This window comes from Nicotiana tomentosiformis, chromosome 11 (genome assembly GCF_000390325.3).
Source record: "Nicotiana tomentosiformis chromosome 11, ASM39032v3, whole genome shotgun sequence".
NCBI lineage: Eukaryota > Viridiplantae > Streptophyta > Magnoliopsida > Solanales > Solanaceae > Nicotiana > Nicotiana tomentosiformis.
The window spans coordinates 14,802,277-14,818,432 of NC_090822.1; the positions used below are offsets into that span (position 1 = coordinate 14,802,277).

Sequence of the window (16,156 nt, forward strand, 5' to 3'; positions counted from 1 at the left end):
TGCGTATCCACACCGAGACTGATCCTTGCTATTAACTTTTTGATCAATGAAATCCAGCGAACAAATTGAATAAAAATATTATGTTGAAAATTTTCTCAAAAATCTCAACTCAAAGGTAGAAGAACAAGAAATAATTTTCTTGTACTAGTATTTTCTATCTTGGCTTTGTATTGCACTATTATTTTCTCAAAGCAATTTTTTTCTCAAAATAACTCTCTTGATTTTTACATGACTTTACAATATGTGTAAGATCTATATCACCCTAATTCTTAATTAGGACTCACACATATATATACACATAATTTTCATTGGAAATACAAATCACATACTTTATGGTAAATATTTTAAAAAACATATAACTCATTTATGGAATTCAATTCTAAATTGAATTCTACAACTTAGTCATACCTCTAAAATAAAAACATGTAACTCATTTATGGAATTCAATTCTAAATTAAATTCTATAACTTAGTCAACATTTTAAAATAAAAACATGTAACTCATTTATGAAATTCAATTCTAAATTGAATTCCACAATTTAGTCATACTTTTAAAATAAAAACATGTAACTCATTTATGGAATTCAATTCTAAATTGAATTCTACAACTTAGTCAACATTTTAAAATAAAAACATGTAACTCATTTATGAAATTCAATTCTAAATTGAATTCCACAATTTAGTCATACTTTTAAAATAAAAATATGTAACTCATTTATGGAATTTAATTCTAAATTGAATTCTACAACTTAGTCAACATTTTAAAATAAAAATATGTAACTCATTTATGAAATTCAATTCTAAATTGAATTCTACAAATATTAATTATAATTACCAAAGGCATATATATATATATATATATATATGTAATTTAATTTTCTTATTTAAAATAAAAAACTTCAACTTGTCCTCAATATTAATTATATCCTCTGTGCTAGCAAAGAATATAATAATATTTTATTTGGACTAAGAACTAAATTTATTTGACTAATTAAATTCTTTAAATTAATTATCAAATAATAAAGTAATTAATCCTTTAGCAAAGATCATAACACCCGTTAGTGTGTGACCCTATAGGTTCAATACTAAACCGGTAGTAAATTGATCACATCAATATACTAATCAAGGGTGGCGTCTAGCAACACTCTTTAACGACCGGATAGCATGAAGTATACAATTTACTCTCAAGAACCAGAAGAATAATGTATTAATTCCTTTTGTCCTTATAACTCTGGGTCACCCTAGGATATGGTTCAACTGTCAAATCCTAATAGGCGGCCGACTATGTGTTCATGTCAAAATTAATCGACCATTGAATGACCTAAGAACCTCTTTTCTTCTTTCATTCAATCGCCCTGGCCAAGGTCTTAATTTGGTCGGTTATAATTTATGACAACATAGAGCTTAAACTCATTACCAAGAGTTGATAGATTCCATCTTGATCAATCACTAATTCTACAAGTATTTAATCGTACCCAATATCTTTCAACTATCGCCCTAGGGCCATAAGTGTCTAGTATCAAAGCACAATAAATAACTTGTCAATTACTATGATGATATCAGGTCAAAGGAAACTCTTAGATCACATTCTTCAAGAGATATTGACAGTTTATGGTAATTCTAACCATTAAGAATTATCCAATGAATCGGTTCAATGATCATATCTCTATATGCATTTTCTATTTATGTTATTTAGTTAATGGGATCCACTAATCTTTATCCCATAAAGACGATCATATAAATATTGATCTAACCGGATTACTAATGTCCAAATTAATAATCCTACGATCAAAAACAAAATTTGGATTAAATTGTAAGAGACGTTACTCTCATTATCATGATCTCCATCATGATGACAAGTCTCAAAATTTAATCAAGTACCTTATTAAATGAATCAAGCAATTAGTAATAACTATGAGAAACGAATATCAAATGCCATATATTTTTATATCAAATAACATCCACAAAAATATATTCAAATCATCAAATATGAGATTAGATCTAGGGCATATCTAATATATCTCTAACAATCTCCCATTTGCACTAGAGCCAATTGCTCTTGTACTTTATTCCCAATTTCCACTTGTGCTTGTCAAACTCCTTTAATCCAAGTGCTTTAGTGAATGGGTTTGCAGCATATTCCTTTCTATCAACCTTTTGAATTTTGACGTCTCCACGTTCAATGATCTCTCTTATCAAGTGATACCTTCGCAGGACGTGTTTGGATTTCTGATGTGATCTTGGTTCTTTTGCTTGATCAATGGCTCCAGTATTGTCACACAATAATGTAACTGCACCTTCTATTGAAGGAACCACACCAAGTTCATTTAAGAACTTTTTCATCCATACAGCTTCCTTAGCAGCTTCACTAGCTACTATATATTCTGCTTCAGTCACTGAATTAGCTACTGTAGCTTGTTTGGAACTTTTCCAACTCACTGTCCCACCATTTAAGGTGAATACATAACGAGAAATAGATTTGCTATCATCCCTATTTGAAGAGAAACTTGCATCAGTATAACCTTCAAGTTTCAACTCAGAATCTCCATAAATGAGGAATTCGTCTTTAGTACTTCTTAAGTACTTAAGAATGGCCTTCACCACCTTCCAATGTTCCTCACCAGGATTTTTCTGATATCGGCTAGTCACTCCTAGTGCATAAGCCACATCAGGACGTGTACATGTCATGGTATACATGATAGCTCCCACTGCACTAGCGTATGGGATCCTACTCATGCGTTCTCTCTCGTCAAGTGTTTTAGGACAATCCTCCATGCCGAGAGTAATTCCAGTGCCTATCGGTAGATAGCCTCTTTTGGAATTATCCATGTTATACCTCTTTAAGATGTTATCAATGTACAAGGACTGGGAAAGCCCAAGCAGCTTCCTAGATCTATCTCTATAGATCTTTATTCCCAATATATAAGCTGCTTCTCCCAAGTCTTTCATGGAGAACTGTTCAGATAACAAAATCTTGGTACTTTGCAACGCCGGTATATCATTTCCTATGAGCAATATATTATCAACATAAAGTATTAAGAATATAATTGTGCTCCCACTAACCTTTCTGTACACACAAGGTTCTTCTTCGCATTTAAAAAAATTGAACTTTTCAATTGTCTTGTTAAAGCGAATATTCCAACTTCGAGAAGCTTGCTTTAGTCCATAAATGGATCTTTGTAGCTTGCAAATTTTATTATGATCAGACGGAGATGTGAAACATTCAGGTTGTGTCATATACACATACTCTTCTATCTCACCATTAAGGAAAGCTGTTTTCACATCTATTTGCCATATTTCATAATTATAGTAGGCTGCTATAGCAAGAAAAATCCGAACTGATTTGAGCATTGCCACGTGAGAGAAAGTTTCGTCATAGTCGACTCCTTCTTTCTAACGATAATCCTTGGCAACAAGACGGGCTTTGTAGGTCTCTACCTTTCCGTCTACTCCAATATTTTTCTTAAAAACCCATTTACAACCTATAGGTTTTATATCCTTTGAAGGTTCAACTAAAGTCCATAATTTATTTTCTTTCATGGATTCCATTTCGGATTCCATGGCCTTTTGCCATTTCTCATAATTAGAACTTTGTATAGCCTCTTCATAGGTCTTAGGGTCATCATCATTATGATCAAACTCATTTGATACAACATCTTGTACCATTAGATTTAATCTAGTTAGTACATGACGTTCTCGTGTAGACCTTCTAAGAGGTGCTTGTACAACTTGTTCACCTTGTACTGGATTTGGTTGTTGTTCAATTTGGTTTGGAACTGGTTTATTAACCTGTTCTTGAACTACATTTAGTTCTTGAACTTCAACCGTTGAAGATGGCAACTTCCTTGTAAACTTCGAAAAATCCAATAAAGGTTCTTCAACTTGTATCTCATGATCTTGATCTTGTCTTGATTCATTAGTTTCTTGAACTTCATCAAGTTCTATTTCTCCACTATAATTTCCTTCCAAAAGAAATTCCCTTTCCAAAAAGGTTGCTCCTCTAGCCACAAACACTTTATAGTCAGAAGGGTGATAAAAATAATATCCCATTGTTTCTTTGGGATACCCAATGAACCTACACTTATCAGATCTTGAGTTAAGTTTATCAGATTGAAATCTCTTAACATAAGCTGGACAACCCCAAACTTTAATATGCTTAAGATTAGGTGTACGTCCTTTCTATATCTCATATGGTGTTATAGAGACTGACTTAGTGGGAACTTTATTAAGTAAGTATGTTGCTGCTTCCAAATCATATCCCCATAAATGTATTGGAAGATCAGTGAACCCCATCATAGATCTCACCATATCTAATAAGGTTCGATTTCTCCTTTCAGACACACCATTGTGTTGTGGTGTTCCTGGAGGTGTCCACTGTGAGAGAATCCCATTCTCTTTGAGATACCTAGTAAAATTTTTACTAAGATATTCTCCACCTCTATCAGGCCTTGGTAGTTTAATACTTTTACCAGTCTGTTTCTCAACTTCACTACGGAACCGTTTGAACATTTCAAAAGATTCAAATTTGTGTTTCATAAGATACACAAATCCATCTCTTGACATATCATCAGTGAAGGTGATGAAATAAGAATATCCATCTCTAGCTTGAATGTTCATGGGCCCACAAATATTTGTATGAATTAGTCCCAATAATTCAGTAGCTCTTTTTTCACTTCCTGTAAATGGAGATTTGGTCATTTTTCCTTTGAGACAAGATTCACAAGTTGGATATGATTCAAAACCATACTTGTCAAGGTACCCTTCATTGTACAACTTGTTAATTCTTTTCTATCCTATATGACCAAGTCTACAATGCCAAAGGTATGTATGATTTATTTGATCATCTCTTTTCCTCTTAAGACTTGAAACCTGCATAATCGAATTAGCATTCATATTAGGTAAGACATAAACATCATGTTGGAGATATCCATTCACATATAAATTATCACCATAATAAATAGAGCAAATACCATTGCCTATGTTAATGCGAAACCCACGCTTGTCCAACATAGAAGCTGAAATTATGTTCGAAACAAATTTAGGAAAATAATAACAATCATCTAACATAAGTACTTTGCCCAAAAGCATTATTAAAGAAATTGATCCTAGAGCTATGGCCGAAACTTTTGCACCATTTCCAACTTGTAGATTAACTTCTTGTCAAGACCCAAAATCTCAACCTGTCGTGATGGTGCCTATCTCGATACTAGGCAAGCCGATAATTTCGATAAACTACAATTTCTCTTAAGTTTGAAAATATAATAATTTAATACAATACAAAATCCCATAAATACTGACATGAACACTCCCCAAAATCTGGTGTCACTGAGTACATGAGCATCTAATATGGATACAATTCTGGAACATAAGGTCTATAATAGTCTAAGACCAAAATACAGTAAACAAGGAGATAGGGAAAGAGAGACAAGGTCTGCGAAACACGACAGCTACCTCTGACTCTCCTGAAAATCAACTGCGCGAAATGATCAATACCCGCTATGTCCGGGAATACTTGGATCTGCACACGAAGTGCAGGGTGTAGTATGAGTACAACCAACTCAGCAAGTAACAATAATAACTAAGGAACTGAAGATAATGACGAGCTACACAGTTACACTTCACTTTCAGTAATTTCAGCAAAGAATAGACATGCTTTCAAATCCAGCATTTTAAGTCAAATCAATTTTATACAATTCAATTTTATGTAATCCGGATATAAAATCTTTCAGAGATTTCAGGACAATGACAGATAGCAATTAAGTGCAATAACAAATGCAAAGCAAGTATAGCCTCTCAGGAAACAGTCACCCAACTCATCACTCGACTCTCAGCCCTCAACACTCACAGTCAATGGGTACCTGCGCTCACTGGGGGTGTACAAACTCCGGAGGGGCTCCTACATCCCAAGCGCCATAATCTGCACGAATAACTCACGTGCTATAATATCCTGCACAGACAACTCACGTGCATAATATCCTTACCTCACCGACAGGTCCTCGACCTTACTCAGACCTCAACCTCTCTAGTCTCACGGGCTCTCAAAAATCACAAAGATCAACCCAAACAAAGATAACATAACGCATCAACAAATATCAAGAAAGACTGAGGTATGATACGCAAGTAAAATCATGACTAAGCACAAGATAAAAATTAGCAATTGATTCAATAAGTAACGTGCCCTCTGTGGGCCCAGTGGTACTATCCCATAGCCTAAGCATGATTTATAGTCAAATTTCTTCAACACATAGAGAGCATATAGCTAACAACAAATTATTCAACTTTACAGTTTCACGGGACGGACCAAGTCACAATTCCCTTGGTGCACGCCTACACGCCCGTCACCTAGCATGTGCGTCACCTCCAAAATAATCACATGACACAAAATTTCGGGGTTTCATACCCTCAGGACCAGATTTAAAATTGTTACTTACCTCAGAGCGTGAAATTTTTTACTCTATTATGCCTTTGCCTCACAAATCGGCCTCCGAATGCCTCGAATCTAGTCACAAATAATTCGTTTTAGTCAATAAAATTTATTGGCATTAATTCCATAAGAAAATGCTAATTTTCCATAAATATCTGAATTTTAGCTCAAACATCGCCTGTGGGGCCCACATCTCGGAACTCGACAAAAGTTACAAAATTCGGAAGCCCATTCAACCACGAGTCTAACCATATTAATTTTATCAAAATCCGACCCCAACTCAACCCTCAAATCCTCAATTTAAACGAAGAGGGTTTTCAAACTTTTCCAACTTAATTCACCAATTAAATGATAAAAACAACCATGCATTCGTGTAATTTAACCAATATTGAGTTAAGAACACTTACCCCATTGTTTTCCTTGAAAGACTCCCGAAAATCGCTTCTTACCTGAGCTCAAATCCGTCAAAAACTGAAAATGGGATGAAGCCCCATTTTCAGAACGTAAACTCTATGTCCAGACCTATCTTCTTCGCGAACGCGATAGGTCCTTCGCGTTCGCGAAGCACAACTCGATTGCCAACAAATTTAACCCTTCGCGAACGCGACCGTTGATTCGTGAACGCTAAGCTTTACCAGCTTAGACCTTCGCGAACGCAATCGCCACCTCGCGAACGCGTAGAACAAGGACCCGGGGGTCCCCAATGTCCTCACTCCTTTCGCAAACGCGACACCTCTCACACGTTCGCGATGCACACATAGACCATACCTTCGCGTTCGCATCCTCCCCTTCGCGTACGCGAAGAACAAAACCTCACACTCATAAAACACTCTTCGCGAACGCGAGGGCCCACTCGTGAACGCAAAAGAGAAAAGCCGAAAAATGCAGCAGATATCAGCAATCTCACCAAGGCGAAAAATGATCCGTTAACCATCCAAAACTCACCCAAGCCCTTCGGGACCTCAATGAAATATACCAACAAGTCCTAAAACATCATACGGACTTAGTCAAACCTCAAATCACCTCAAACAACGCTACAACCATGAATTACACCCCAATTCAAGCCTAATGAACTTTGAAATTTCTAATTTCTACAAACGACTCCGGAACCTACCAAATTACGTCTGTTTTACCTCAAATTTTGCGCACAAGTTATAAATGACATAACAGAGGTATTCCATTTTCAGAATCGGATTCCAACCCCGATATCAAAAAGTCAAACTTCCCAAAAATTCAACTTTCGGTATTTCAAGCCTAATTCCTCTACGGACCTCCAAATAATATTCCGGACACGCTCTTAAGCCCAAAATCACCATACGGAGCTATTGGAATCACGAAAATTAAAATTCGAGGTCGTTTACACATTGGCCCATATCTGATCCACTTTTCTAACTTAAATGTTCAATTATGAGACGAAGTGTCTTATTTCACTCCGAATTCCTTCCGGACCCGAACCTACTAACCCGGTAAGTCATAAAATAACTATAAAGAATAAATTGAGCAGTAAATGGGCGAACGGGGTTATAATACTCAAAACGACCGGTCGGGTCGTTATATTCTCCCCTTCTTAAATAAACGTTCGTCCTCGAACGGATTTAGAACAGTATCTGGAGTCTCAAATAAGTGTGGATATTTGCTCCACATCTTCTACTTAATCTTCCAAGTAGCTTCTCCGGCTGGCTTGCCTCTCCACTGCACCTTCACTGATGCTATGTTCTTTGACCTCAGCTTTCTAACCTGCCGGTCTAAAATAGCGACCGGTTCTATGTCATAAGTCAAATTACCGTCCAGTTGTACTGTACTGAAATCCAGACTATGAGACGGATCCCCGACATACTTTCGGAGTATGGATACATGGAACACTGGATGAACACCTGATAGACTAGGTGAAAAAGCAAGTTCATAAGCCACCTCTCCAATTTTTTTAATTATCTCAAAAGGCCCAATATACTGAGGGCTCAACTTGCCCTTCTTCCCGAACCTCAACACACCCTTCATGGGTGAAATCTTGAGCATAACCTTCTCCCCCACCATGTGAACAACATCAAGAACCTTCTTATCGGCATAACTCTTCTGTCTATACTGTGCTGTGGAAAGCTGTTCCTAAATCACTTTGACCTTCTCTAAAGCATCCTGAACCAAGTCAGTACCCAATAGCCTAACTTCAACCGGATCAAACAAACCATCGGAGATCGGCACCGTCTCCCATACAAAGCTTCATACAGAGCCATCTAAATGTTTGATTGATAGCTATTATTGTAAGCAAACTCCGCGAGTGGCAGAAATTGATCCCAAGAACCCCCAAAATCAATGACACAAGCACATAACATATCTGAATAATGCGCTTGGACTGTCCGTCCTTCTGAGAGTGAAATGTTGTACTCAACTGAACCTATGTGCCTAATTCTCACTGCACTGCCCTCCAAAACTGTGAGGTAAACTGCGTACCCTAATTTGAAATAATGGACACCGGCACACTGTGTAGGCAAAAAATCTCGCGAATATATATCCCAACCAACTGCTCCAAAGAATAATTTGTACCGACTGGAATAAAATGTACAGATTTGGTCAACCGGTCTACTATCAGCCAAACAACATCAAACTTTCTCAAAGTCCGTAGGAGTCCAATTATGAAGTCCATGGTAATATGCTCCCACTTCCACTCCGGAATTTCAAGTCTATGTAGAAATCCGCCCAGTCTCTGATGCTCGTACTTTACCTGTTGACAATTTAAACACCGAGATATAAACCCAACCATATCTTTCTTCATTCGCCTCCACCAATAGTGTTCTCTCAAATCCTGATACATCTTCGTGGTGCCTGGATGAATAGAGTACTGTGAACTATGAGCTTCCTGGATAATTAGTTCATGCAAACCATCTACATCAGGCACACATAGCCTGCCCTGCATCCGTAATACACCGTTATCTCCAATAGTGACTTCCTTGGCATCATCATATTGAATCGTGTCCTTAAGGACAAGCAGATGTGGATCATCATACTGGCGCTCTCTGATGTGATCATATAAAGAAGACCGAGAAACCACACATGCCAAAACTCGATTCGGCTCGGAAACATCCAATCTAACAAACTGATTAGCCAAGTCCTGAATATCCAAGGCTAAAGGCCTCTCTGCTACCGGTAAGTATGCTAAGCTACCCAAACTCTCCGCCTTACGACTCAAGGCATCGGCCACCACATTGGCCTTTCCGTGATGATAGAGAATGGTGATATCATAATCCTTAAGGAACTCCAACCACCTTCGCTGCCAAAATTTAAGATCATTATGTTTAAACAAGTGTTGTAGACTCCGATGATCGGTATATACCTCACACCGGACACCGTACAAGTAATGCCGCCAAATTTTCAAGGCATGAACAATAGCTGCTAACTCAAGTTTGTGGACTGGATAATTATTCTCATGTACGTTTAACTGTTTGGACGCATATGCAATCATCCTACCGTCTTGCATTAGCACTACACCGAGACCATACGCGATGCGTCACAATACACAGTATAAGACTCTAAACCTGTAGGCAACACCAATACTGGAGTTGTAGTCAAAGTTGTCTTGAGCTTCTGAAAGCTCTCTTCTCATTCATCCGACCACCTGAACGGAGCACCTTTTGGGTCAATTTAGTCATAGGTGATGCAATAGATGAGAAACCCCCCACGAAACGACGATAATAACCGGCCAAGCCGAGAAAACTCCGAATCTCAGTAACTGAGGATGGTCTGGGCCAATTCTGAACTGCCTCTATTTTCTTCAGATCCACCTTAATTCCTTCACTGGACACTATATGTCCCAAGAATGCCACCGAACTAAGCCAGAACTCACACTTAGAGAATTTGGCATAAAGTTTCTCATCTCTCAGCCTCTGTAATATAATACCTAAGTGTTGTGCATGCTCCTCCTGGCTACGCGAGTACACCAGAATATCATCAATAAATCCTACGACAAATAAATCAAGATATGGCTAAAATACACTATTCATCAAATGCATAAATGTTGTTGGGGCATTGGTTAGCCCAAAAGACATCACAAGAAATTCATAGTGGCCATAACGAGTTCTGAATGTCGTCTTCAGAATATCTGAATCCCGAATTTTCAACTGGTGATACCCAGATCTTAAATCAATTTTTGAGAACACCCTCACTCCTTGAAGCTAGTCAAATAAGTCATCAATACACGACAAAGGATATTTATTCTTGATCGTTACTTTGTTCAACTTCCTATAGTCAATGCAGATCCGCATAGTACCATCTTTCTTTTTCACAAACAGAACCGGTGCACCCCAAGGTGACACACTAGGCCTAATAAACCCCTTTTCAAGGAGTTTCTGAGGTTGCTCTTTTAATTCTTTTAACTCAGCTGGTGCCATACGATACAGAGGAATAGAAATAGGCTGAGTGCCCTGCACCAAGTCAATACCGAAATCAATATCCCTGTCGGGTGGCATACCGGCAGGTCTGCATGAAATACTTCTGGAAAGTCTTGCACGACCGGTACTGAATCAATAATAGGAGTATCAATATCAACATCTCTCACAAATGCCAAATATGATAGACATCCCTTTTTAACCATACGTTGGGCCTTCAAATAAGAAATTACCCTGCTAGGAACAAAATCTAGAGAATCTCTCCATTCAACCTTTGGAAACCATGGCATCGTTAACCTCATGATTTTTGCGTGACAGTCCAGAATAACATGACATGGAGACAACCAATCCATACCCAGGATTACATCAAAATTAACCATACCAAGTAATAAGAGATCAGCTTTAGTCTCCAATTTCCCAATAGTCACCACACACGAACGATACACATGGTCCACAGTAATAATATCGCCCACCGGTGTAGATACACAAATAGGTGAAACTAAGGACTCACATCCCATATCTAGGTAATGAGAAAAATACGATGATACATATGAATAAGTGGAACCAGGGTCAAATAATGTAGAAGCCTCCCTGTGGAACACTGAAACAATACTTGTTATCACTGCGTCTGAGGCAACAACAACTGGCCTAGCAGGAAAATCATAGAATCGAGCCTGCCCGCCACCTCATCGGCCTCCCCTTCTTGGGCGACCCCTAGCTACCTGAACCCACCCCGAGCTGGGTGGGTGGGTGATGTAACTGTTGGAGCTGCTGCCGTTGGTCGAGAACTATGCTGTGGAGCCCCACTCAACATCCTAGGACAATCTCTCTTGAAATGACCCAATTCTCCGCACTCAAAACAACCCTTCCTATAACGGAGCTGCAGCTCCTGATAACCCAAAGAATTACCTGTAGAAGCCTGAGCAGACGAGGCATGACGAGAATTCTATGCTGTTAGTGCACTGAATAAAGACTGGCCTAAGTGAGCACTATAAGAACCATGGCTAGCTGATGCACCACGATGAGTTGGATGACTCGCTTGAGCGTGTCTGTAAAAACGGCCCCTACCGCGGTAAAAGTCACCCCCTTGAAGGAACACCGCTGAAATCACTGGAACCATGATGAATCTTAGCCTCCCTCTCAACCCGCTCCTGATTATGAACCATCTCAATCTGACAAGCAATGTCGACAACCTCGTCGAAAGTAGCACCAGACACTCTCTCTCTAGTCATGAGTAAACGCAGTTGAAAAGTGAGGCCATCTATGAATCTCTTGATACTTTCCCTGTCTGTGGGAATTAACCAGATAGCATGACGGGCTGATTCTGAAAATCTTATCTCATATTGTGTCACGGACATATCACCCTAACAAAGCTGCTCAAACTGCCTGTGTAGCTCCTCTCTGCGGGACTGAGGCATGAACTTCTCCAGGAATTGACCAGAGAACTATTGCCAGGTAAGGGATGCTACACCGACCGGCCTACACCTCTCGTAAGACTCCCACCATCTGAAGGCAGTCCTAGAAAATTGAAAAGTAGTGAATGAGACCCCACTGGTCTCTAAACTATCCGTTGTCCGAAGCATCCACTGACACTTATCCAGAAAACCTTGGGCATCCTATAATTCAGTACCGCTAAATGGTGGAGGTCGAAGCCTCTCAAATCTCTCAAGTCTCCTCTGCTCATCATCTGCCATAACAGGAACTACCGGGGCCTGAGCAGCTGCAACCGCCTGGGCTGGTAGTGCCCCTGGTATCTGAAGTCCCTGTACTACCTGGTATGGAGTACAGGCAATGAGGGTATGAGTACCTCCCCCGGCCTGAGAAGCGGCAGGTGCGGCTTGAGCCGAAACCACCTGAGCAAGACCAGTGCAAGCTGCCAATATCTGGGCCAAAGTCTCCTGAAGGCCTGGAATCTCAATGGTCACAGCTGGTGCCTGAGCTGATCCTGTCGGCTCAGCTATATCCGGAATCTGCTCCTGAGCTGGAGCAACTGGTGGTACTACAGGTGTTGGTCCAACTGTGGTACGAGCAACACCTTGACCTCTACCTCGGCCCCGGCCCAGGCCTCTATAGGTGGCACTGGTCGCTGACCGTCCGATCCGGTAGTATGTGTCCTCACCATCTGTAAGAGAATAGAATAGCAAAAATTTAGTTTCTAGAATCAACAAATTCGCATGACAGAATACAAGAAAGTGAAATTTTCCAAAGGGTTATGCAGCCTCTTAAAGATAGGTACAGACGTCTCTGTACCGATCCGTTAGACTCTACTAAACCTGCTCATGACTCGTGAGACCTATGTAACCTAGGCTCTGATACCAACTTATCACGACCCAAAATCCTAGCCTGTCGTGATGGAACCTATCTCGATACTAGGCAAGCTGATAATCTCGATAAACCATAATTTCTCTTAAGTTTGAAAATACAATAATTTAATATAATACAAAATCCCATAAATACTGACACGAACACTCCCCAAAATCTGGTGTCACTGAGTACATGAGCATCTAATATGGATACAAATTTGGAACATAAGGTCTATAATAGTCTAAGACCAAAATACAGTAAACAAAGAGATAGGGAAAGAGAGACAAGGTCTGCGAAACATGACAACTAACTTTGAATCTCCTGAAAATCAACTGCGCGAAATGATCAACACCCGCTATGTCCGGGAATACCTGGATCTGCACACCAAGTGCACAGTGTAGTATGAGTACAACCAACTCAGCAAGTAACAATAATAACTAAGGAACGGAAGATAATGACGAGCTATGCAGTTACAGTTCACTTTCAGTAATTCCAACAAAGAAAAAACTTGCTTTCAAATCTGGCAGTTAAAGTCAAATCAATTTTATACAGTTCAATTTCATGTAATCCGGATATAAAATATTTCAGAGATTTCAGAATAATGACAGATAGCTATCAAGTGCAATAACCAATGCAAAGCAAGTATAGCCTCTCAGGCAACGGTCACTCAACTCATCACTTGGCTCTCAGCCCTCACACTCAAAGGGTACCCGCGCTCACTGGGGGTGTACAGACTCCGGAGGGGCTCCTACATCCCAAGCGCCATAATCTGCACGGATAACTCACGTGCTGCACGGACAACTCAAGTGCTATAATATCCTGCACGGACAACTCACGTGCCATAATATCCTTACCTCACCGACAGGCCCTCGGCCTTACTCGGTCCTCAACCTCTGTAGTCTCACGGACTCTCAAAATCACAAAGATCAACCCAAACAAAGCTAACATAACGCATAAACAAATATCAAGAAAGACTGAGGTATGATACGCAAGTAAAATCATGACCGAGCACAAGATAAAAATTAGTAATTGATTCAATAAGTACCGTGCCCTCTGTGGGTCCAGTAGTACTATCACCTAGCCTAAGCATGATTTCTAACATAATTTATAGTCAAATTTCTTCAACACATAGAGAGCATATAACTAACAACAACTTATTCAACTTTACAGTTTTACGGGACGGACCAAGTCACAATCCCCTTGGTGTACGCCCACACGCCCATCACCTAGTGTGCGTCACCTCCAAAATAATCACATGACACAAAATTCTGGGGTTTCATACCCTCAGGACCAGATTTAAAATTGTTACTTACCTAAGAGCGTGAAATTCTTTACTCTATTATGCCTTTGCCTCGCAAATCAGCCTCCGAATGCCTCGAATCTAGTCACAAATAATTCGTTTCAGTCAATAAAATTTATTGGAATTAATTCCATAAGAAAATGCTAATTTTCCATAAAATTCTGAATTTTAGCTCAAAAATCGCTTGTGGTGCCCACGTCTCGGAATTCGACAAAAGTTATAAAATCCGGAAGCCCATTCAACCACGAGTCTAATCATACCAATTTTATCAAAATTCAACCCCAACTCGACCGTCAAATCTTCAATTTAAACTAAGAGGGTTTTCAAACATTTCCAATTTAATTCACCAATTAAATGATAAAAACAACATGGATTCAGGTAATATAACCAATATTGCGTTAAGAACACTTACCCCATTGTTTTCATTGGAAAACTCCCGAAACTCGCCTCTTCCCGACATTTTCAGAACTTAAACTCTCTGTCCAAACATCTCTTCTTCGCAAACGCGACAGGTCCCTCGCGTTCGCGAAGCACAACTCGACTGTACACATATTTAACCCTTAGCGAACGCGAAGCTTTACCAGCTTAGACCTTCGTGACTGCGACCGCCACCTCGCAAACGCGTAGAACAAGGACACGGGGGTCCCTAATAGCCTCACTCCTCTTCGCGAACGCGATACCTCTCACGCGTTCGCGATGCACACACAAACCATACCTTCGCGTTCGTGTTCGCATCCTCCCCTTCGTGGACGCGAAGAGCAAAACCTCACACTCAGAAAAAATTCTTCGCAAACGTGAGGGCCCACTCGCGAACGCAAAAGAGAAAATCAGAAAAATGAAGCAACAGATATCAGCAATCTCACCAAGGCCAAAAATGATCCGTTAACCATCCAAAACTCACCGAGCCCCTCGGGACCTCAACGAAATATACTAACAAGTCCTAAAATATCATACGGACTTAGTCAAACCCTCAAATCACCTCAAACAACGCTAAAATCATAAATTACACCTCAATTCAAGCCTAATGAACTTCTACAAACGACTTCGGAACCTACCAAATTACGTCCGATTTACCTCAAAATTTGAGCACAATTCATAAATGACATAACTAAGGTATTCCAATTTTCAGAATCGGATTCCGACCCCGATATCACAAAGTCAACCCCCCGGTCAAACTTCCCAAAAATTTAACTTTCGGCATTTCAAGCCTAATTCCTCTATGGACCTCCAAATAATATTTCGGACACGCTCCTAAGCCCAAAATCACCATACAATGCTATTGGAATCATCAAAATTTAAATCTGAGGTCGTTTACACATGGGTCCATATCCGGTCCACTTATCTAACTTAAATTTTTAATTATGAGACTAAGTGTCTCATTTCACTCCGAATTCCTTCCGGACCCGAACCCACTAACCCGGTAAGTCATAAAATAACTATAAATCATAAATTGAGCAGTAAATGGGGGAACTGGGTTATAATACTCAAAATAACCGGCCGGGTCGTTACACTTCTCCTTTCTTTAGTCTCCTACTTGTCTTGAACCCTTGCAACATATTGCAGATGTTATAACCACTGCCAGTATCTAATACCCATAGTGAAAAATTAGTAGTAGCTAAAAAAACCTTAAAAACATTTTTCATTAATGTTTCACCTTGTTTCTTGTCCTTTAGAGTTTCAAGACACTCCTTCAGTTTCTCTTCCAATGCCCTTTCTTCTTATAGCGAAAACATTCGGCATCATATACTGA

At 39.5% G+C, this 16,156-nt stretch overlaps 1 protein-coding gene across 1 annotated transcript; it reads right to left on the bottom strand.

Annotated features, from left to right (window-relative positions):
- Nucleotides 1–3,392: 3,392 nt before the first annotated feature.
- LOC138901069 (uncharacterized) lies at nt 3,393–4,049 on the bottom strand. Its single transcript, XM_070188796.1, has 2 exons — nt 3,590–4,049; nt 3,393–3,481 (listed from the first exon to the last, which is right to left on the bottom strand). The coding sequence occupies exons 1-2, from the start codon at nt 4,047–4,049 to the stop codon at nt 3,393–3,395; spliced, it is 549 nt and encodes a 182-aa protein (XP_070044897.1).
- Nucleotides 4,050–16,156: the final 12,107 nt, after the last annotated feature.